General features: G+C 42.2%; 1 protein-coding gene across 1 annotated transcript in view; it reads right to left on the bottom strand.

Moving 5' to 3' along the window:
- Positions 1-24,441, bottom strand: part of EXT1 (exostosin glycosyltransferase 1) — a 272,089-nt gene that overhangs the window by 30,662 nt on the left and 216,986 nt on the right. The window contains exon 2 of the mRNA XM_073330275.2: positions 889-982. Coding sequence (XP_073186376.1) covers positions 889-982 — 94 coding nt within the window. The remainder of the gene's footprint in view (positions 1-888; positions 983-24,441) is intronic.

Genomic DNA, 24,441 nt, shown 5'->3' with positions numbered 1-24,441 from the left:
CCTGGGAAGTAGGTATAGAGTGGGAATACCAGAGAAAAAGGGTGATGTGACCCTAGGTGAAGTAACACAGGTAGTCAGTATCTTAGTAAAGACCAGAAGGTAGGAGTTGTTGACTCTTACTGCAGTGCTTAGGGGAGGGGAAACAGGAGAGAAGTGACTTTGGCAGGGGGAGACAGAGTGGCTCAGTGGGAGAGGTAGGAATAGAACCCTCATTACCTAACACCTGCTGCAGTGTTCTATCTACTGAACCACACTGCCTGTCACAGGATTTTCAGACCTTGTGCCTTTGCTCTCCATTGCTAGCCAAACAAAAGAGAGCATCTTGCTGACTGAAAGATTTCAAAAGGTGAAGAGAAGTTGGGGAGTCCTGCCTCTGACACAGTACAGAAGACTATTTTAAACACACAGACAGCAGCCGGTTTGAATGTCCTTCTTGCTGCATTACTTTCAGATGGGAAGTAGCAGAACAGAACCATCATCTGCACATTAAGGATGCAGCCCAGCAAACAACGTGTAGGCAAGTTTGCTTCAGCTGAAAACAATAAGCTATGTTTATTGCTCCAGGTCTTGCTAGAACAGGTCAAGGTCTCCCCTGGGAATCCAGATTCAGTTGGGCAAACAGCGCTCTAAACGAATCCAACTTTGCCTCCTCTACAATGAGCAGGGAAACCCTCTTCATGAAGGCAATGCAATTCAGCCTTCAGGTGAGCTCAGTGCCGAGCCCCTCCTGTGAAGAAGCTGCCAATTGCTTCATAAGCATGACTAGAGGCTTCCACAGTGTGGATTATTGCCCACTAGGGAAATTAAACACAAACCCAAACACCACCTCTTGATATCACCAGCTGAATTCCAACCAGCACTGTCAATGTTTTAATTCCCAGCTCTTACCTGCAGAGCCTCCAGAAACCTGAAGGATCCAAGCCTGCGGCCACGGGGAACCAGACAGAAAGTGGCATTGTGCAGCATTTCACGATAATCATACCTAACAGGAACAGGGTGGTGATGGAGGGAGATAAGAAAGAGAAAATCAAATTAACGATGAGTCTTAGAGTAAATGTGCATGAAAATGCAAATATCTGCTGATATACATCTGGATAAAATCATCTCCAATCAAGTCCATGTCCGTATGCTCACCATCAGGTTACACATTTCTCTCTGTGTCTTTTTCTTCCTCTCCTCCACTTCTCCCTCCCACCTCTTTTTTGTTTGTAACAGAAAGGCAATCAATGTGGTTAACAGAGAATAGACAAAAGGGATTTTGCCTTTGGAATCATCAATTTTGTTATTATGAATATACATATGGTGTTTTTTACTGCTGAAATATCTTTGGGGGAGCTCTGAGTTTGAAAGAAAAATACAGACAATTAAGACCAACTGTCTTCACGAAAACAGGGTTTCAAGACTGTACACATAGTGAACCAGATTTATTTACAAACAAGCATTAATTTGTTCACCTCTGAGCAAGACGTTTGTAAAAACAGCCCAGAATATTGAGCTATACCATACAAATCTTTCCTAATCAATCAGGAAATAATAATGAAGGGTCATCAGTTGTTATTGGAGGGGGGGAAGAGGGAGGTGGGTGGAGGAGGAAGGGAAATTAGCTGAAGAAAAAAAGCACAGAAACAAATTCTGATAATTAACCATAGAGCTGCAATAACCTCTGATCCTCAAAATTAAAGCTTTAAGCTCGATACTACTGTTTTTGTTCCAATTCCATCAATCACCTCAAAACCATTTACCAAAAACACACATCAAATCCTAACAGTTTCAAGCCAGTTATTAGCTAATTGTACTTCTGTATTAATGGAAACCTATGGAACTGTAAATGGAGCTGACCCTGCAGCCTGCTGGGTCTGAGACAAAAGGATCAAGATTAAATACCCCTCATTTCTCAAGATGTTACCGGCACTCTGGAGACAGGTGCTACTTTGACAGTAGCTACTTTGACAGTAACATGCAGCACTGAAATTTTCTAACTCTAATAATCTAATTTAATCATAGCCTGCAGGCACAGAATTTTTTTTGTATGTATATAAATAGAAGATGAATATGTATGTGTGTGTGAGCGTATATACACACACACATACACAGATCTACTTTTATATTCTCATACAGGGCAGGCAGATGGGAGTAAGCCAATTTTCAATTATAAACCCTGTCATTAGGAAGAGATCTTCCGAAGGCCCATTTGCTTAAACAAGCGTGTACAGCTAATTTGCACAAGAAAAGGTCGATGTGAATGGATTAAGATTATCTCCACTGAGAGTAAAATAAAAACTCTTGTTGCATTAATTAAATCTACAAAACAGACTTCAAAGTGGACATTTTTTTTAAACAGGTCGCAAGTTTGGTTATATATTTTCCCACTGAGTGGCAGCAATTTCTTTTTCTCAGCACAGAATATTGATTGGCAACTAAGTCCCAGCTCAACAGCCTGCAGTGATGCAGCACATGGAGGAAACGGTTCGGAAGCTGGAAAAAAAAGATGCCATATTTAAAATGTTCATTTTTCACATGGTGCGAAGTCTAACACTCATCACTGTCAGTATATATTGTACGACAGGAAAGTTTAATAAATACCAAAAATAGAATCCCCTGTAGGGTTGGAATACTTCACTCATTTGTCCCCATCATTAGCTAGCTAAAACTTTAAAATCCTGTTAATACCCTGGATTGCACAAGCACGCAAAAAGTCAGCTGCAAAATCACAACAGAAAAGAGAGAAGGAAATGAGAAGAGTAAAAGTGAGGAGAGGCCTCAACAGGCCAGCAATTTTTACACTGTGCGCCTTTTTTTTTTTTTATAACTGATTAGTTGATATGAGGGAAGATTTTCAAAGGCACAAAGTGGAGTTAGATTCCCATCTCCAAGTCAATAGGTGCCATTTGTGCTTTTTATCATCTCCCCTGTAATTAATTGCTCATCTCATGAACAGCCTGGCCATATACGCATAGAAGACCTTATCCTAACCTTCAAGTATGTATTTCCATTCACTTCAAGCGGTACTCCACAAATGTAACATGGGCAGAACCACAGTATGGTAACATACCCATCAATGAGATTCATGCTACAGTTAATGAATTGCACTAGAGATTCTTTTCATGACTAAATTTCACTTGGATTTCAACTTCAGTGTTCTAAGGTGACTCAATATGGTCCTTCATAGCAGCAGGAAAGGAATGATTTCTAATTTAATCCACATCAGATAACACCCTGGGATTAAGAATCTATTTCTTTGAAATCCTCAGACACGGTGAATTAAATTTTGCCATCATTTATTCCTGTGAAATGTTGAAGACAATGTAGATACACAAATTTCACTGAATGCAAACTGCAGCGCACTATCTTTTAACAAAATTGTACATAATACAGCTTACACACACAATGTCTATGTAGAGATCACACACAAAGTATATTTGAAAATCTGAGACACCATTACAGTATGAATGTTTTAGAAGTCCCCTATACAAAAGTAGTGTTTATCTGTAGACTACAGCAGAGATCATTTCATGTATTATTTTTCTTCATGCTGTTATGTACTTTTGAAGAAAACAAGAGTCACAAAAGTGTTATAAAATAAGGTAAATTTACCTACAGTTCATAGATGAACAAAAAGCTTCTGGTAAACTGCGAAGTATTGCTAGAAATGTTAGGTGCAGGTTCAGAAACTGAGAGGGAATAAAACCAGCAGTAACAACCACCACGAAAGAATTAATATACGAATGTGACCAACACCTGGCATCGAGAATGTGCTTAGTAGGAATTCTGACACACATACTTATTGGTCTTCTGAAACTATTTGAAAGCATGAGGTGATTATGCTAGAAGAACCCTTTCATTGGGTCCCTTTCTGCATGATATGGACTTGGAGTCATTGTCTCTTACACAGCAAAAACTCAGACACCTAGTCATAGAACAGACTACAAAACAACAGGCGTCAAAAAATTTCCACTGGAGAGGGTGGAGCTGAGGAGCGACAGAAAAACAAAAGGACTTCAGTTTCAGGCACTTACATAGACCTTTCTTTTCTACGAGACATGGCAGAAAATGGAAACCCTGCACAGGATTTAAAATGTTGTTTAGCAGGGGAGGGAAAAGTATTCTTTCACCTTGCCAGGGAGGAGATGAAGTAGCATTTTATCACCTGAGAATCTCAGGGGCCACAACTGAAAGCACTCACACACTTAATTTTAAGCTTGTGAACAGTCACATTAAAGTCAACGCAATTACTCATATGCTTAAAGTGAAGTATACACGTAAGTGCTTGCAGTTCTGGGACTAAATTCTGTAAGGTCTAGGTTTGCTATTAGGAAAAACTATTTCACTTGGAGGATGGTGAAGCACTGGAATGGGTTACCTAGAAAGGTGGTGGAATCTCATTCCTTCGAGGTTTTTAAGGCCCAGCTTGACAAAGCCCTGGCTGGGATGATTTAGTTGGGGTTAGTCCTGCTTTGAGCAGGGGGTTGGACTAGAGGACCTCCTGAGGTCTCTTCCAACCCTAATCTTCTATGACTCTATCACACTCCCTTCTGACCGGGGTATGTCTTGGCTGAACAAGTTCCCTGCCTTCACTATGTTCTCCCAAGCAAAGAGAGGTTGCCCAAGCACACCTGCTTGCTTTCTCTTCAGAGATGGTTAACGGGTGTAATTGCTACAGTTATAAGGTACCAAACAGCTCTTTCTAACTAAGCATACTTTAATAAGTTTATCACACATCAACGCAACTCTAACATGGGCTCTGGAAGGAGCTGTCCTTCAACCCTCCACCCAAGGAAATTCCTTGTGGTTACAAGTTAATCACAGCTTCAGCTCAGAACAAGCACCCAATCTTACAGGGCCTCAGCTGGCCAAGTCCTCCCAATCCTATCCTAAAGCCTGGGGCCCCCTGTGGACCAGGGGTCCTGTCTGTTTGCTAGCTCAGAAAAAAAGCCAGGAGCCAGCTGACAGCCAGACTATTTATCTAAAAAACTCTTTCTTTGTCTGTTGGTGCCTGGAGAATCCAGTTTGAACTAGTATATGCGTACCTTCAAAGGGTTGATAACGGAGGAACTACATTAGCACCCCCCTACTTACTAGAGAAGGTACATGCAATGCCGCAACAACCACATACACAATTGCATTTTTAATACAATGTACCCCAAAGGTATTAACCCTAATTTGATAAGGATTAACGATGTTTATCTTAATTCCATTTAGTTTGTTCAGGATATTACAGGACATTGTCCATCTGTCACAACTTGCTTGAGGACACATAGGATGACTGTGGCAGATCAGGAATTGAACTCAGATCTCCACAAACCAGGAAGGCAGATTCTCAGAGGGTGTAAATTACCACAGTTTCATTGAAGTCTATGGCTTTCCTTCCCAATACCACTCCACTTGGGGTCAAAGTGCTAATACTCCAAGAATTTGGGCTTCCACTCTCTTATCTACCCTTGGAAGACTGCCTTGGTCCAACAGTTTTCTTCCCTGAGGAAAATAATGCTCTAAAGTATTGAACATTGTTTCCCCAATGCAGACACGTGCTGAGGAGTTCATTTTGTGAAGGTGAGGGAGGCGAGGTGGAGGAATTCAACACATAATCAGTCGACTGAATTCTCAAAAAAGTCCTGGAAGAGGTAGGAAAGAAACGCTGGGAGAGATGAGGACTGATGTTTGCATCTGATTTATTCAGGTCAAACTTAACAAAACATTAAAGAAAGGAAATATTAAAGAAAATACACAAATATGGGTGCTGCTATATTGATGTTTAACCAATGCCATGTTACATTCTGAGATGTTAACCTCAGATTTAAGATTCACATGGCTAGCTTAGCTTTCTCTTTCTCATATGTACATTTTGATACTGGACAATATCATAAAATGACCACTCACTGGATATGCAGACAAGTTACATTTTCTGGTAAGTTGGGATGAATTCCCTGCGCCAACTTAGGTACACTCTGGGCCCCATTTAAATGAACCAGTATGTGTTTGTCTGTGTAGGCAAGAAAGTAGGGGTTCTCAACCTTTTCCTTTTTGAGTCCCCCCTCTCCCTCCGCCATGCTATAAAAACTCCACGGCCCACCTGTCCCACAACAACTGTTTTTTCTGCACATAACAGCCAGGGCCAGGGTTAGGGGGTAGCAAGCAGAGCAGCTGCTTGGGGCCCCATGCCACAGGGGGCCCTGTGAAGCTAAGTTGCTCAGGCTTTGGATTCAGCCCTGCATGGTGGAGCTTGGAGCCCCAGGCTTCAGCCCCAGGTGGTGGGGCTTTGGCTTTCTGCCCTGGGCCTCAGCAAGTCTAATGCCAGCCCTGCTTGGCAGATGCCCTGAAACCTGCTCTCGGCTCCCCAGAGGGCCCCAGACCCCTGGTTGAGAACTACTGCTATAGAGGACGAGTTAAGCTTATTATATAAAGCTTACAGTTAACATATACCCTAAGTGGGATTTTGGCATTAACTTCAAGATGACCTGATTAAGTAATATTTGGATTGGCTGGTAGTTTGATGCTTTCACAGGACAAAAATGCTTATCTACGTGAGAGGCCTCTCACTTTAACTGCAGTAATGTATGGGTAGAGTGTATGTGTATATCTATATATTAGCTACTTAGAAGAGATCCATCAAGCTAGGCTTTTTCCTAGCAATGTGCAGGTTCACCTGTTTTCAGATCTGTAAAAGAATCCCCATTAGTCAGTACTGTGTGAAGATCTTGGGAAGTTTTGGGTTACGTGTTTGTTTTAGTTTATACCACTGTGGTTCCTGTAACACTAAAGTCCCAATTCTTGTTTTATTGGGGGCACCCTCTGATTCATTTGTGTATCTAGGTACTTTGTATTTATCCAGCTAGCTATGTTTCACTCATCACTGTGACTTTGAAGTGCCCACAGAAATTCCACAAATCAAGCTTAAAGAGCTGCCTTGTATTCTCCCTTGCATTAAACGGCTGTCGTGTGGGTGGGCAGGTTTTTAGTTATTACTTTTATTTAGGTGTTACATGATTTCTGTTGCTTATTGTTAGCACAGTATTGTCAGTTAATCTTCAGGGACTGATATTGTAGGAAATGTTCATAAAGAGAGGAGTTTTCCATTTTGCTCTACACATATTTATTTCCAGGGTGCTCCCAAATTTCTAATGAAAAGGAATTCCATAACGGAGGAACTGGATCTGAGGGCATCTATGATTTGTTGTTTCACATTTGTGTGCTCCCTCACTTTCCACTTTTATATGAACATAACTTATTACTGCCAATTTTGTGCATTGTTTAGACTGCTCTATTAAAAATTCTTAACACACACCACAGTGTATGTGCCTTTAAATTATTGGTTGAGTTTTTAAAACAAAAAACTAAAGATTTAACCGAAGGCTCACATTCCTCTGTAAGAATCTGCAGTGTGTTTTATTAACTTTCCGGCTCCCTTCCACGATCATTAAGTATACCAGGTTCACAGCTAATACCTTTTTAGGTAGTACAAACAAATAGCCCTATTTATAATCAATTCTAATTTATTCACACTCTAATTGAAATATCCCCTCCCTGCTACCACCCATAGCTGAGAAAACATGCATGGCCCCATCTATCATGCAGGTGTAAACACCAGAACGCCATGCGGGCAATTATCAGAATGAGAAATGCTGCTCCGCAGAATGGTCTGACAATTTTAACTTCTTGATCCAACATGCTGCTTTTTTTTGATGTACCGACCTTGTCAATCAGTGCTTGGATTAGACAGCTGCTTGGAATTCCTGGTTCACCATTATTCCAACCAGTATGAGCGGTCTGCAGAGGCTCTGCAGTGACTAATCAGCCATGCCATGCATTCTTTCTTAGAGCTTAACTATTTCCCCTTGTCACTACACTTAAGAGATTATAAACCTCCCTGGGAACCATTTTTATTATTAATTACTAGTACCTCTTTTTTTTTTTTTTTTTTTACTCTTAAATTTAGTTCTTTCCAGTCACTCCCACCCCTTTCTCAAAGTTGGGCTCTTTCAGTCTAGACAGGGAACTGAGTCGATTTAATCATATATGATACTACTTTATACTTACATAGCCCCTTTCAGCCATGAATCACATAGCCCTGTACAAATAATTATGTAAGCCTGAGAACATTCCTATGCGACATCATCATCATCTCCATTTTACAGATGGAAAACCAGAGGCAGAATGACCTGCTCTATATCACACAACAGGTCTGGCAGTGTCCGAGACAGAACTCAGTAGTCTTGACACCCAGTACTCTGACCTGCTTACTACACAATCTGGTCTTCACCCCAGATTATTTAGTACACATTTGTAAAATACATCTTTAAATTCTACCTGGAAAATTTATCTGAAAGTGGAGGAGCAGAACCCAAGACAAACAAGAGAGGGCTTTGCCCAGCTGTATATATTTTAAAAGCGCCACACTTAATAAATCTTCTGGAGGATGCAGGAGCTCATCGTTGGCAGGGAGCTTTCTATCCTGGCAGTAATGAGCACATACCGTTGGGGATGTCAAATGGGACTAGTGCTGCCTTTTCTTTTGCAAACCAAAAATTGCTATGGCATACAATCAAATATGTCCACTGCTTCTTTCCTGAATCTGTAAACCCCATAGAAACACACTGCATCTTCCAGAAGGCGCATCTGGATCAGTTAAAGTGTTACAAAGAGAGTTAGTAAACGCACATGATACACAGGGCTAAATGGCAAAGTGTTTCCTAGTTTTCAAGTGTATTAAATTTCAGGTCTTAACCAAGCAGTCAGTTTTCAGCATATGAATTCTTAATGCAGGTGGCTCTGAACTATTGGCTAGAGATCCTGAAGAAAAACCCATTCTGTCACATGGAATGTCTTGTTGCTTCATTTCCATTAAGGTATCGCTTTTAAGTAAACTGTCAAGTAAAACTTGGCATTGAAAACACAAAGTGAATAACTCCCTTTGTAGAAAACCTGACAGCTCAGCTGTGTGTCAGACAGAGTCGCCTAATAGTGAGCTCTAAAGACTAATGCATCCGAGTTGGAAGAGTGCCTTTACCTCAAACTGGTTACACCAGGATTAAGGCTGAGCAAAACTTAGGGATGATTTTTATTGAAAGCTAACATGCTATTGGTTGACATCTTATTTCCCTCTCCACAAGTGCTGGTTTTGGAATTAGAAAAAGTTTGGAGGTGTAAAAACATAAATGGAAAACTTTTTTTCCCCTGCTTAAAGGGCTAATTGATTTCACAGGTGTTTAATTATCATTTGCTGTGAGATAATACCTTATAGTGCCATAAAAAATGGATTTAATTTTCAAGTGCCTGCAAAACCACTGCCACAGCCAAGTTAGAGCTAAAGCTAGATAATTATTCTATAAATCAAACACACTGCCTCCTTTCTTTGAAATTTTTAATACATGGCTATAATGATATCTGACGACCTTGAAACTAACATAAAAAGGATTTTCTTGCCAAGTGCCGAAAGGCAGCCATTGGAGTATTTCATTCAGTCTGGTTCATTAACATTGAATCAGCCAGCCATAGTACCCTAGCTGCAAGTTTCCAAAATATGCCACGGTATATGTGTAGCAGTAGTAGTGTACATGAAGATACTGTATTTTCTGCAGAGCTATAGCTACTAAGAGCCGTTGAATTCTACACAGGCAAGGAGGAATCTGACAACTACTGCAAAACTCTCTTCTACATCTGACATGGGAAACAAAGCTTAAGAATCTTTGAACAACTAATTTCAAGGTGAAAACATTTTCTATCACATTTATGCCTAAGCATGTACAAACTACCATCTTCTCCCCCATAAAATGAAAGATCACTATAAAAGAAAAACTGGAAAAAAAAAAGTAATTTGGAATCTACTATGACAATACCAGGGCTATTTTACAGTTAAGATGGACACTAAAGAATCTTAAATAATTTTTACAGCCTTTAATGGCTGCATAGTTGCACTCTATTCAGTGCCATGTTACACATAAAAATACTTTGATACAGAAGCCATTAAAGTAATAGTATGTTCTATTAAATAAAATACGTTTTAATGATTTCACAGTACAGGACATTTTGACTAAATATACAAGCACTGTCTCTATTATAAATCTATATCACATATGTACAAGATGCACATCCTTTGGACTGCCAAACAGAAACCAATTGGCTTATAGGGTCATGTGCCCTTAGATTATTACACTTTTACTAGAACAGCAGTTCCTCTCTGGCCAGCAGCTTTTGGTATTTAAAATTGTTAACTGACTAATACTCCAGATAGGTTCTACTGTAACAATGCCGCAGCATGAGAGTCAAACTTCTTCAGGGTATCTCTTTAGACAGCATTATGGCCAATTAAGAACAACCCATTAATTTAGTGTCTTAAAAGCCGCTTTTAAAACAAAGTCATTAGCTCTTCCTGTTGGGATATATCTATCTATCAATACACATTGTGATTCTCCCCACCCATAGGGAGTCCTCAATTGCAGGTCTAACATTCCTTGGGTTTTAAAATCTTGCAAGCGCTTATGTTTCACACCAACACTTCTGAAGTAATCAATACACACAATGAAGAGGAATCAGAAAAGCCCATGGAAGGAGACTACAGAAGTTTTTTCATCTCACTAACAAACATAAATGTACACAGACGCATAGTGAGTACTATGCATTCTGGCAGAGTGGGAAAGTATTTTTTTTTTCAGATGCGTTATATGTTTGCATGCATGCACACGCATTGTGTGGGTGGGGTTTTCAGAAGTACTCGTTGCTGGCCTAACTCTTCCCCCTCTGAAGTACATGATCACATCCATTTCCAAATCCTTAAATATTCTAGTCTCCTGAAATGCATGAGGGCCAAAGTCTGACAGGGTCACAGACTCTTAGCGGTTAAAGATGAGAATGATCTGTTAGATTATCCAAGCCGTAGCACATCAGGGCAGTAATGTTTCCTATAGGACGCTTTGGAATAATGATATACTAAAGTATACTTTGCTATGGCACCTCCCATGCTCTGAAAATCACAAAACGCTTTTCAGACTTTTATATATAAAGACTCAATCCCTCTGTGATTTTTCCTCATCTCCATTTCACAGATGGGGAAAATGCTGCATGGAGTACTTGTTCACCAAGTCAAATACAGAGCCAGGAATGAAATCCAAGTCTCCCAAGTCCTGGTCTAACCATTAAGCTATGTTCCCTAGTACTTTGCCAAATAAAATACAGTTAACATGAGATGCAATCACCAGCATTTGATACTGCAGATATCCTGATCCACAGACATGCAGCAAAAGTGGAGCTGATAACTAACTTTGAAAAATGGGGCACTTGATATTGTACTTCTCCAACTGGCTCTGTTGGAGAGTTAACCTCCTGCTATTAGTGAAGCAAATATGGAGTGTCAAACACACATGCCATATCATCCTTATCAGGTCCCAATAATGACCTCTGAAAAGCTCCCAAACTCCAGCTACAAAAGCCCTTTGCAGTATCTTTCTGATGCAAGTTAAAACCTCCCGATTGATTTCTTCCGTAGCTTTAAAAGCTACCATTGGAATTTCAGTTATTAAAGCATTAGTTTAGATTAAAGACCTAAACAAAGGAAAATCCATACTGCATTTTCTGAACACAGAAACAAGTTTTAATTCATCTGCCACCTATTCTAATTTCGAGATTACATGACATACTTGAAAGACTTAGACCAGAGAGAAATAAAGATATTATTGTGAGGCCTCTACTATGTCAACCCCTGCTAGTATTCAAGTTGATGATCATCTAGTGGAGACCCCCCCCAATCTTTCTTTATTATTATTATTATTATTATTTTTACAAAAATAGCTTTGTACTGAAAATTTGGAGTAAAAACATATAAAGTCTATGTTGCTGGGGATTAACATTTCAAAAGTTGTATGCTTTGATAACTAGGGGTAACTGGATATTTTAACTGGCTAGAGAAAGAGAAGTGGTTACATTGAAAAATCGTATACATTAAAATAGGGATGAAGTTAGTAGATTCTGCAGAAATGCAAGCAATTGGATCCACGTGAAGACTTACTGGGGCACAGGGTCTTCAAATATCAGGTGGTTGCAAGATCTGAACTACAATAGGGTACTATAGAAATTAAACACTTTTGGAGTTTAGTAGAGGATGTAAGCCTTTCTACTGATATTTTGAACCATCCTATTGAGTTCTATACAGAATAGATCAAAAATTCTTTGGCGGGGTTACAGTTTTCTACTCAGTGCTACAGGATTTTTCCATGAAGGATGCCGGACACATAAGTGACTCACTGGCATTTTAAAACATTATATTTCTCCAGACACATTCTCTAAAAATGGAAAGCAAAGACCACATATAATGCTGATTATGCAGGAGTGCTTTTTATGAATTACTAGATTTGTTTGGGGTATTTTTTAAATGGACTTCGTACCGAAATTACTGGCAGAGCTAGATGTTGCCAAGGTTTACAGACCCAAAATGTGGCCCTTCTTAGATAAAAAAAAAATTAGTTCAAAAATCATGGAGCTCTTTACATGGTATTTTTGTCCTGAACTAAATATATGTGACTTATCTGTACCCTTAAAAACTAAAAGGGAGCTGCAGCTTCAGCCCTCATGAGCTTGAACACTAGAACAACTACAGATATTTATAAACAAATGATAAATATAAATCATATACAATGATGTCCATTTCAGGATCGCAACACACTTTATAAAAAGGCGATTATAATTCCCATTTTATAGATGGGGAAGCTACTTGCAGAGAGGCTAAGACCCACATTTTCAAAAGATGCCTCTAACTTTACTATCCTTAATTTTTGAGTGCCTAGTTTTACACATCTAGGTAAATGTAGGCCCCATTATAGTCAAATAGGAGTTTTTCCATTTACCTCGATGGGGCCAGGAATTTACCTCATGGGGTATTGTCAAAAGTGCTCAGCAATAGACTAACTCTGTTCCCAATGAAGTCAACTCCGATTGCCTGAGACGGAAGCAGAGTTATGCCATCACTATGCACTTCAGAAAAATCTCTCTAGGGTCTTATTTCCACAGTTCCCACTGATTTCAATGAGAGGTACAGGAATTCAGCACTCCTAAATATAAGGCTCTAGGCGTCTGACCTTGAGCACCTGGAATTAGAAACCTCTTTTGAAGACGTTGATCTCAGTGACTCATCCAGGATCACACAGTAAACCAGTGGCAGGGAAGGATAGAATCCAGGAGTTGTGATTTTGAAAATCAGTGTGAAGTATACAAGTGTTTGGATTTAGCTGATTATCAAAGGCCTCTTACAAAATCTGGCCATTGAGTCAGCTTCCAAACAATGTGGACTATTCAAGACTTTATTGATTTGGAGCCCACTCTAGTTTGGAGAAGCATCCATAATGCTGGGTGCTTATCTTCTGAACTTTATGAGGGTCACCTTCAGCACAAATCAATGTGAGCTGTGGAGGGATGAAAGATTCAGTTAAGAAAGTAACCTCCTATTCACACTCCCCTGGGGTTATTCTATAAAGAGAGAAAGCGAGAAACGGCTTAAATTCGGAAAATTATGAAAAATAAATACATTGCTCAGGCCCTTTTCAACAGAAACTGGGTACCCCAGCGCTCAGTTCAGTTAACATTAATGTGTATCAAGCCATCCCATTGAGAGTTTAAAGTGCAGTTGTGCTCTGAACAGTGATGTTATAAAAACAGCACCCTCTTACTCGGCAGATCTGCTCCCTGCGTGTGGTCAGTTGAATCAGATGACCTTAGTAAAAAATAAAGTTATGTTTTTACTCTTTGGTCACTCGATTACAGACCTAAAAGTGGCAATTCTTTAACAAAAAAACTTCAAAAACAGACTCCAATGAGAGACTGCTAAATTGGAATTAATTTGCAAACTGGATACAATTAACTTAGGCTTGAATAAAGACTGGGAGTGGATGGGTCATTACACAAAGTAAAACTATTTCCCCATGTTTATTTCCACCCCTACTGTTCATCACACATTCTTGTCAACTGCTGGAAATGGCCCACCTTGATTATCACTACAAAAGGTTTTTTTCTCTCCTGCTGGTAATAGCTCACCTTCTCTGATCACTCTTGTTACAGTGCGTATGGTAACACCCATTGTTTCATGTTCTCTGTGTACATAAAATCTCCCCACTGTATTTTCCACTGCATGAATCCGATGAAGTGAGCTGTAGCTCATGAAAGCTTATGCTCAAATAAATGTGTTAGTCTCTAAGGTGTACCACAAGTCCTCTTTTTCTTTTTGCGGATACAGACTAACATGGCTGCTACTCTGAAACAAGTTTTTACAATTATTTCTCCTCAGGACACACAGCCTTGGGAGACAGAGCTGGATTCTCTTGTGCTCACACATCATCAACAGTTATCTAAGCCTTGGTCTACACTAGGAGTTGAGGTCGAATTTAGCAGCGTTAAATCGATTTAAACCTGTACCCGTCCACATGACGAAGCCCTTTTTTTCTGACTTAAAGGGCTCTTAAAATTGATTTCCTTACTCCACCCCTGACAAGGGGATTAGCGCTGAAATCGGCCTTGCAGGGTCGAATTTGGGGTACTGTGGACACAATTCGACGGTATTGGCCTCCCTGAGCTATCCCAGAGTGCTCCATTGTGACCGCTCTGGACAGCACTCTCAACTCAGATGCACTGGCCAGGTAGACAGGAAAAGAACCGCAAACTTTTGAATGTCAATTTCCTGTTTGGCCAGCGTGGCAAGCTGCAGGTGACCATGCAGAGCTCATCAGCAGAGGTGACCATGATGGAGTCCCAGAATCACAAAAGAGCTCCAGCATGGACCGAACGGGAGGTACGGGATCTGATCGCTGTATGGGGAGAGGAATCCGTGCTATCAGAACTACGTTCCAGTTTTCGAAATGCCAAAACATTTGTCAATCTCCCAGGGCATGAAGGACAGAGGCCATAACAGGGATCCGAAGTAGTGCCACATGAAACTTAAGAAGCTGAGGCACGCCTACCAGAAAACCAGAGAGGCGAACAGCCGCTCCGGGTCAGAGCCCAAAACGTGCCGCTTCTATGATGAGCTGCATGCCATTTCAGGGGGTTCAGCCACCACTACCGCAACCGTGTTGTTTGACTCCTTCAATGGAGATGGAGGCAACACAGAAGCGCGTTTTGGGGATGAGGAAGATGATGATGTTGTAGATAGCTCACAGCAAGCAAGCGGAGAAACCGGTTTTCCCAACAGCCAGGAACTGTTTCTCACCCTGGACCTGGAGCCAGTACCCCCCCGAACCCACCCAAGGCTGCCTCCCAGACCCGCCAGGCGGAGAAGGGACCTCTGGTGAGTGTACCTTTTAAAATACTATACATGGTTTAAAAGCAAGCATGTTTAATGATTAATTTGCACTGGCATTTGCAGCTCTCCTGGATGTACTCCCAAAGCCTTTGCAAAAGGTTTCTGGGGAGGGCAGCTTTATTCCATCCACCATGGCAGGACACTTTACAACTCCAGGCCAGTAGCACGTACTTGGGAATCATTGTACAACAAAGCATTGCAGTGTATGTTTCCTGGTGTTCAAACAACATCCGTTCTTTATCTCTCTGTGTTATCCTCAGGAGAGTGATATCATTCATGGTCACCTGGTTGAAATAGGGTGCTTTTCTTAAGGGGACATTCAGAGGTGCCCGTTCCTGCTGGGCTGTTTGCCTGTAGCTGAACAGAAATGTTCCCTGCTGTTAGCCATGGGGAGGGTGGAGGGGCTAGCCACATGGTGGGGGGAGGCAAAATGCGACCTTGGAACGAAAGCACATGTGCTATGTATGTAATGTTAACAGCAAGGTTTACCGTGAAAGAGTGTACCCATTGTTCTATAAAATGTGTCTTTTTAAATACCACTGTCCCTTTTATTTTCTCCACCAGCTGCATATTTTTCAAGGATCACAGGATCTTCCCCTTCCCAGAGGCTAGAAAAGATTAGAATGTGAAAAAAACGCACTCGCAATGAAATGTTCTCTGAGCTCATGCTGTCCTCTCACACTGACAGAACACAGATGAATGCGTGGAGGCAGACAATGTCAGAGTGCAGGAAAGCATAAAATGACCGGGAGGAGAGGTGGCGGCAGCGTGATGAGAGGAGGCAGGATTCAATGCTGAGGCTGCTGGAGGATCAAACTAATATGCTCCACTATACGGTTGAGCTGCAGGAAAGGCAGCTGGAGCACAGACCACCGCTACAGTCCCTGTGTAACCAACTGCCCTCGTCCCCAAGTTCCATAGCCTCCTCACCCAGACACCCAAGAACGCAGTGGGGGGGCCTCTGGCCACCCAGCCGCTCCACCCCAGAGGATTACCCAAGCAACAGAAGGATGGCATTCATTTTAAAGTTGTAAACTTTTAAAGTGCTGTGTGGCCTTGTCCTTCCCGCCTCCACCACCCCTCCTGGGCTACCTTGGTAGTTATCCCCCTATTTGTGTGATGAATGAATAAAGAATGCATGAATGTGAAGCATCAATGACTTTATTGCCTCTGGAAGCGGTGATCGAAGGGAGGAGGGGAGGGTGGTTAGCTTACAGGGAAGTAGAGTGAACCAAGGGGCGGGGGGGTTTCATCAAGGAGAAAGAAACAGAACTTTCACACCGTAGCCTGGCCAGTGATGAAACTGGTTTTCAAAGCTTCTCTGATGCGCACCGCGCCCTCCTGTGCTCTTCTAACCGCCCTGGTGTCTGGCTGTGCGTAACTAGTGGCCAGGTGATTTGCCTCAACCTCCCACCCTGCCATAAACATCTCCCCCTTACTCTCACAGACATTGTGGAGCGCACAGCAAGCAGTAATAACAGTGGGAATATTGGTTTCGCTGAGGTCTAACTGAGAGAGTAAACTGCACCAGCGCACTTTTAAACGTCCAAATGCACATTCTACCACCATTCTGCACTTACTCAGCCTGTAGTTGAACAGCTCCTGACTACTGTCCAGGCTGCATGTGTATGGCCTCATGAGCCATGGCATTAAGGGGTAGGCAGGGTGTCCAAGGATAACTATAGGCATTTCAACATCCCCAACAGTTATTTTCTGGTCTGGGAATAAAGTCCCTTCCTGCAGCTTTTGAAACAGACCAGAGTTCCTGAAGATGCGAGGGTCATGTACCTTTCCCGGCCATCCTACGTTGATGTTGGTGAAACGTCCCTTGTGATCCACCAGTGCTTGCAGCACTATTGAAAAGTACCCCTTGCAGTTTATGTACTCGCTGGCTTGGTGCTCCGGTGCCAAGATAGGGATATGGGTTCCGTCTATGGCCCCACCACAGCTAGGGAATCCCATTGCAGCAAAGCCATCCACTATGACCTGCACATTTCCCAGGGTCACTACCCTTGATATCAGCAGATCTTTGATTGCGTTGGCTACTTGCATCGCAGCAGCCCCAACAGTAGATTTGCCCACTCCAAATTGATTCCCGACTGACAAGTAGCTGTCTGGCGTTGCAAGCTTCCACAGGGCTATTGCCACTTGCTTCTCAACTGTGAGGGCTGCTCTCATCTTGGTATCCTTGCACCTCAAGTCAGGGGAAAGCAAGTCAACAAGTTCCATGAAAGTGCCCTTATGCATGTGAAAGTTTCGCAGCCACTGGGAATCGTCTCAGACCTGCAACACTATGCGGTCCCACCAGTCTGTGCTTGTTTCCCGAGCCCAGAATCTGCGTTCCACCTCATGAACCTGCCCCATTAGCACCATGATGCCCACATTGCCAGGGCCCGTGCTTTGAGAGAAGTCTGTGTCCATGTCCTCATCACTCTCGCCACCGCGCTGACGTCGCCTACTCACCTGGTTTTGCTTTGCCAGGTTCTGCATATACTGCTGGATAATGCATGTGGTGTTTAATGTACTCCTAATTGCCAAAGTGATCTGAGCGGGCTCCATGCTTGCCGTGGTATGGCGTCTGCACAGAAAAAAGGCGCGGAACGATTATCTGCTGTTGCTCTGACGGAGGGAGGGGCGACTGACGACATGGCTTACAGGGTTGGCTTACAGGGAATTAAAATCAACAAAGGGGGTGGCTTTGCGAGAAACTGAATGGCTCCCTCAAGGATAGAACTCAAAACTGGGTTTAGCAGGCTGTTGATTTCACGGAGGGAGAGAGGAGAAAATGAATACCAAAAAAATCTGGTCTATTTCTTGTTTTGATCCACTTCATCTATCTTTATACATCTTGCTGGCAGCAGACTGTGCAGTACGACTGCTAGCCATCGTCATCTCCTGGGTGCTCGGCAGAAGGTAGTGCAGTATGACTGCTGGCCCTCGTCTTCTGCTGGCTGCAGATTAAAAGACAGTTCACTGCCAGTAGGACTCAATCGCCATGAGACGAAACTTAAAAGGGAAATGACTTGGCTGAGTCACTCCCATGTTTGCCCAGGCACCCCTGACCTCATCGAGGTCGGTTAAAAGAGTACACAGGACTACGTCGACGACGGCTACCAGTCATACTGCACTGTCTGCTGCCAAAAGGCAATAAATTGCTGCTGTGTAGCAATGCAGTACCGCATCTGCCAGCACCCAGGAGACATACAGTGACGGTTAGCTGAGCGGGCTCCATGCTTGCCGTAGTATGGCGTCTGCACAGGTAACTCAAGAAAAAAGGCGCAAAACGATTGTCTGCCCTTGCTTTCACGGAGGAAGGGAGGGAAGGGGGGCCTGACGATATGTACCCAGAACCACCCGCAACAATGTTTTAGCCACATCAGGCATTGGGATTTCTACCCAGAATTCAAATGGGCGGCGGAGACTACGGGAACTGTGGGATAGCTACCCACAGTGTAATGCTCCGGAAGTCGATGGTTGCCTTGGTACTGTGGACACACTCCGCCGACTACATGCATTTAGAGCATTTATGTGGGGACACACACAATCGACTGTATAAAAACGCTTTCTACAAAACCGACTTCTATACATTCAACCTAATTTCGTAGTGTAGACATACCCTAAGTTCCATTTGCAGGGATGCGCATTCATCCCCATGGTTTTCAACTGGTGCCTTAAGTTACACCCCTGCTACACCGTTAAAGTCAGTAGGGCTGCACAGGCAGAGTGGACAGCAACATTTGGTCTGCAGAACTTTATTACTGGTGATGATGCCTAAGTCAAAGAAACCACAGCTGGTGAACAGGGCTGACATTTAGGAAACATGCATGAAATCTCATGTTATCTTCCCCAAATCACTTTTTAGAGTAGAACCCCAATTTACAGGGAAAGGCTAATAGAATAATGGAAGCAACCAAAACCAGATTAAACAATCCATTCCTAAGAGATCTTATTAAGTATATAAAGTAAGGCCTTTGACAAGGCAGCCTCCTGTCTGCAAGTGCTGACCGGTGATGCTACTGTTCGGTTTAGAGAATTCTGAGAAATCGCTTTTCATTATGAAGGCAGAGTCCACAGGAAACAACATGCCTGCTAACAGCACATGCCTGCATCCCCAATGCCTCATCACAGTGTCAGGGCTATTAGCAACATGCTGAAGGTGCTCTCAATCTTCACTGGCTTCCATTAGAGCTCAAGGTGCTCAGTACCTTGCAGGATCGAGCCTTAACCTTTTAGCATTCCGATCCTGCTGGGCAGTGTGTGCTTGCAGGTGCTAAGTCTGTTTTGCACGTGAATGAATTATTTATGTAAGCTATTCAGGCATAGGAGCGAGGACGTAAAACATTTATCAACAAAGGGACCAGTTTGTCATTTAAAATAATTATGTTTTTTTAGAGAAACCAACAAATTCTGTTGTCTCAGAATTATTTATTGGATTGTGCAAACAAGAAAGGACTCTCTTTTGGAGGGAGGAGTCTCAAACCCTGATTAATCTTTAATCACTAGAGATTTTATACCTCATGTTCAGCAAGTAAATTTAAGCTTACAGAAGGTTTGTAAACTTAGCCATAGTAAGGAACAGAGATCAGATCAACTGTATACTCTCACCTGTCTTTTACTCTTGTGGACAGTAGAAGAACCTGTATTAACTGTGGAGTTATACTAATAAGAACTCTTCCATGTATCTCTTCAATTATGCAATTCAACCAGTAGGTGGAGCACACCTACACAGCAATTCCTCCTGAGAACCCATTCTGATGTTCTGAGCCTCCATTGGACACATAGGTGCAGAACTGCTATTGGTTATGGTTACACATTTCTTTAGCCCCCTACTGGATAATTCACAGACATGACCTGGAGTCACCTGGGGAGACATCTTTATTTTCCCTATGCTCTACCTCCTGCATTTCCCAGTAGAAGCTAGTGGGAGAAGGTGAGTCTCACTGGCTGGGTGACAATTTAAACTGAACTGAAAACAGAAGATGTTCAATGCACATGCAGAAATCTAAGGAGAAACACGATCAGCTGTGTTTTGTAAAGTGCCAAATAAAATTCCATAAAGAACAGTTTGAGATCTTTATGATTATCAGATCAGACTAAGGGCTAGTAGCCCCTGGTCTGCCCTTGAGCTGGAATAACTGATAGATGTTAAATGCCAATAAGTGGAAGGAGCCACTTTCCCTCATGAACAAAAGTCTACAAACCCTGACTGTAGGTGGGAGGACAGTATTCTACATATTGAAGATAAAATGCGACCTGGTAAGGGGGAATCTCTTACATATTCACATTATTTTGAAATGTCCTCCAGTGTATTAAATATAATCCACTATTACGCTTTTTTTTTTTTTTTTAATTTCCAGTGGTGAGAACAAGAGAGGTCTGTGTTGCATGTATGAAGAAATCTGTAAATGAGGCTCTTGTACAGGACAACTTCAGTTTCATATATCTTTATAACCAATAACAGTATCACTCTGTGCTGGTTTGTGTATACACTGTAGAATTCCTAGCTGAGTCTGGGTTTTGTATACCATTTCCCCCAGGGGCAGTAAATTAGCCTGCCAGCTATCTCCACAAAGTTTCAAACAGATGTTCTCCCTGAGTTTACTCTCCCAGATTCCAGATGGCTTCTGATACAGGCTCTTCCTACTGCAGCTCTTCATCTCACACTTCAGGCATGTCAGCAGTTTTGGCGGATATCTGAGGCTAAAGAGGTGCAGTTTTTTTGAATGGCCTCATGTAACACAGTTGCATTCTACACACAGCTTAAGAGACCATAAAATTGAGTAAACCAAAATCTATGGTAATACTTAATGTCTGAAACAGGACTGTAACCCGAAAAGCAGTGACTTAGAAAATTATTTAGGGGTCACAGTGGACAAGCAACTCAACATGAGCTCTCCCTGTGCAATGCTGTGGCAAAAAAGGCCAACCTTGGATGTATAAAAAGAGGAATAGTGAGTAGGAGTAAGGAGATGCTTTTCCCTCTGTTTGCAGCATTGGTAAGATACTGGAATACTGCATTTTTTATGGGATGTTGAAAAATTGAAGAGGATGTAGAAAAAAGCCACAAAAAAAAAAGATTCATGGGCTGGAGAAAGTGTCTACAGTGAAAGACATGCAAAACTTATTCTGTTTTGTTTATCAAACAGAAAATCGAGAGGTGCTTGGATTATAATGGATAAGTAGCTGCATGAGGAGAGGGGGAAAAAGAAGTACTAAAAGGATTTTTAAACTAGAGGAAAAAGGCCAGAACCAATGACTGGAAGCTGAACCCAGACAAATTCAAATTAGAAATAAAAAAAGCAACAACAAAAAAACTTAAAATAAAACCCATGAGGGTGATTAACCACTGTGACAAACTACCAAGGAAAGTGCTGAACATCTCTTCATGTCTTCTGATCAAGACTGGATATCTTTCTGGAAGACATGCGTTAGCCAAACAAGTTATTGGGCTCAATACAGGGGTAAAAAGGGTTAAATTTAATATAGGAGGTCAGAATAGATGATCTCATGGTTCTTTCTGGCTGTAAACTCTACGAAATCTATTAGAATAGGGTTTTTTTTAAAGTGACATTGCTTGGAATTTTCTATAAAAGCTTCCAATATCAGCATGTTTTCTGAAAATATTCTACAAATGGTTCAGAATGTAAAAACCCTCTCCCTGATCTTTTATCATGAATACTTCATTGAATTAGATTGCAAACCCTTGGGAAGAGACCTATCTTCTTATATAACTGTAAGTCTCTGTGTAGAATCATGATGCTAAGTGTATTTTTCATAGATTAACTAAACCGCTCCTGGAGTCATTGGCTGATGTGTGAAAATAGAAGGGACAAGTTAGGAAATCTGGGGACCAGCACAAAAATCAATAGTCTTAACAAGATTTCTTTATGTACAGTAGTCTATCCTCTTCCTTCCCCCTGCCTCTTGGATATCTCTGATCCCTGGCTAGAAATGCAGCCAATTTTCTCGCTAAAACATACTGAGGCGCAATAATGTATGGGTAATATCTTCAGGGGATTTATTACCTTTTGCACTGAGTAGTTCTTTCTAAAACTATTTTCTCCACGTACATTAATATGTTGGCATGGGAGGGGAGAGAGGCTGAGAGACAGTTTACCTGTGCTTTAAAGGGGGAAGAAGGTCTTACCTCTTTCTATCACATTTTACGAGAGATTGTTGTCTCTTATACCTTGTTCAGTGTCACATTCTCTAGCTCTGTCAACTAAAGACATCTTTGGCACGGAACCAGCCAGATGTAGAGGCAATGGAGTTAGTATCTTCCCCCACATCTGGATATCTAGCTAGCTTTGGGCTCCGCAGGTGTCTCCGTGTGCTAAAATTAGAAAGGACTGGAGCCAGGAAGTATTCCATTAACTCTGTCCTCTCTTGCTGCTTCTCCTAACTGGAACCCCGACCAGGGGTATTCTATCTGCTACCCAAGATCCATAAACCTGGAAATCCTGGACGTCCTATCATCTCAGGCATTGGCACCCTGACAGCAGGATTGACTGGCTATGTAGACTCCCTCCTCAGGCCCTATGCTACCAGCACTCCCAGCTATCTTCGAGACACCACTGTCTTCCTGAGGAAACTACAATCCATTGGTGATCTTCCTGAAAACACCATCCTAACCACTATGGATGTAGAAGCCCTCTACACCAACATTCCACACAAAGATGGACTACAAGCCGTCAGGAACACTATCCCCGATAATATCACGGCAAACCTGGTGGCTGAACTTTGTGACTTTGTCCTCACCCATAACTATTTCACATTTGGGGACAATGTATACCTTCAAATCAGCGGCACCGCGATGGGTACCCGCATGGCCCCACAGTATGCCAACATTTTTATGGCTGACTTAGAACAAAGCTTCCTCAGCTCTCATCCCCTAATGCCCCTACTCTACTTGCACTACATTGATGACATCTTCATCATCTGGACCCATGGAAAAGAAGCCCTTGAGGAATTCCACCAGGATTTCAACAATTTCCATCCCACCATCAAGCTCAGCCTGGTCCAGTCCACACAAGAGATCCACTTCCTGGACACTATGGTGCTAATAAGCGATGGTCACATAAACACCACCCTATACCGGAAACCTACTGACCGCTATACTTACCTACATGCCTCCAGCTTTCATCCAAACCACACCACACGATCCATTGTCTACAGCCAAGCTCTGCGATACAACCGCATTTGCTCCAACCCCTCAGACAGAGACAAACACCTACAAGATCTCTATCAAGCAATCTTACAACTACAGTACGGACCTGCTGAAGTGAAGAAACAAATTGACAGAGCCAGAAGAGTACCCAGAAGTTACCTACTACAGGACAGGCCCAACAAAGAAAATAACAGAACATCACTAGCCATCACCTTCAGCCCCCCAACTAAAACCTCTCCAGCACATCATCAACCTATACAACCTATCCTGAAGGATGACCCATCACTCTCACAGATCTTGGGAGACAGGCCAGTCCTTGCTTACAGACAGACCCACAACCTGAAGCAAATACTCACCAGCAACCACACACCAGACAACAGAATCACTAACCCAGGAACCTATCCTTGCAACAAAGCCCGTTGCCAACTGTGTCCACATATCTATTCAGGGGACACCATCATAGGACCTGATCACATCAGCCACACTATCAGAGGCTCGTTCACCTGCACATCTACCAATGTGATACATGCCATCGTGTGCCAGCAATGCCCCTCTGCCATGTACATTGGCCAAACTGGACAGTCTCTACGTAAAAGAATAAATGGAAACAAATCAAACGTCAAGGATTAGAACATTCAAAAACCAGTCGGAGAACACTTCAACCTCTTTGGTCACTCGATTACAGACCTAAAAGTGGCAATACTTCAACAAAAAAACTTCAGAAACAGACTCCAAGGAGAGACTGCTGAATTGGAATTAATTTGCAAACTGGATACAATTAACTTAGGCTTGAATAAAGACTGGGAGTGGATGGGTCATTACACAAAGTAAAACTATTTCCGCATGTTTATTTCCTCCCCCACGCTGTTCCTCAGACGATCTTGTCAACTGCTGGAAATGGCCCACCTTAATTATCACTACAAAAGGTCGTCTCCCCCCAGCTCTCCTGCTGGTAATAGCTCACCTTACCTGATCACTCTCCTTACAGTGTGTATGG

Source organism: Lepidochelys kempii, chromosome 2, assembly GCF_965140285.1.
Source record: "Lepidochelys kempii isolate rLepKem1 chromosome 2, rLepKem1.hap1, whole genome shotgun sequence".
Lineage (NCBI taxonomy): Eukaryota > Metazoa > Chordata > Testudines > Cheloniidae > Lepidochelys > Lepidochelys kempii.
Note: the sequence above shows the minus strand (reverse complement) of the source record. Positions and strands in the feature narration are given on the sequence as shown.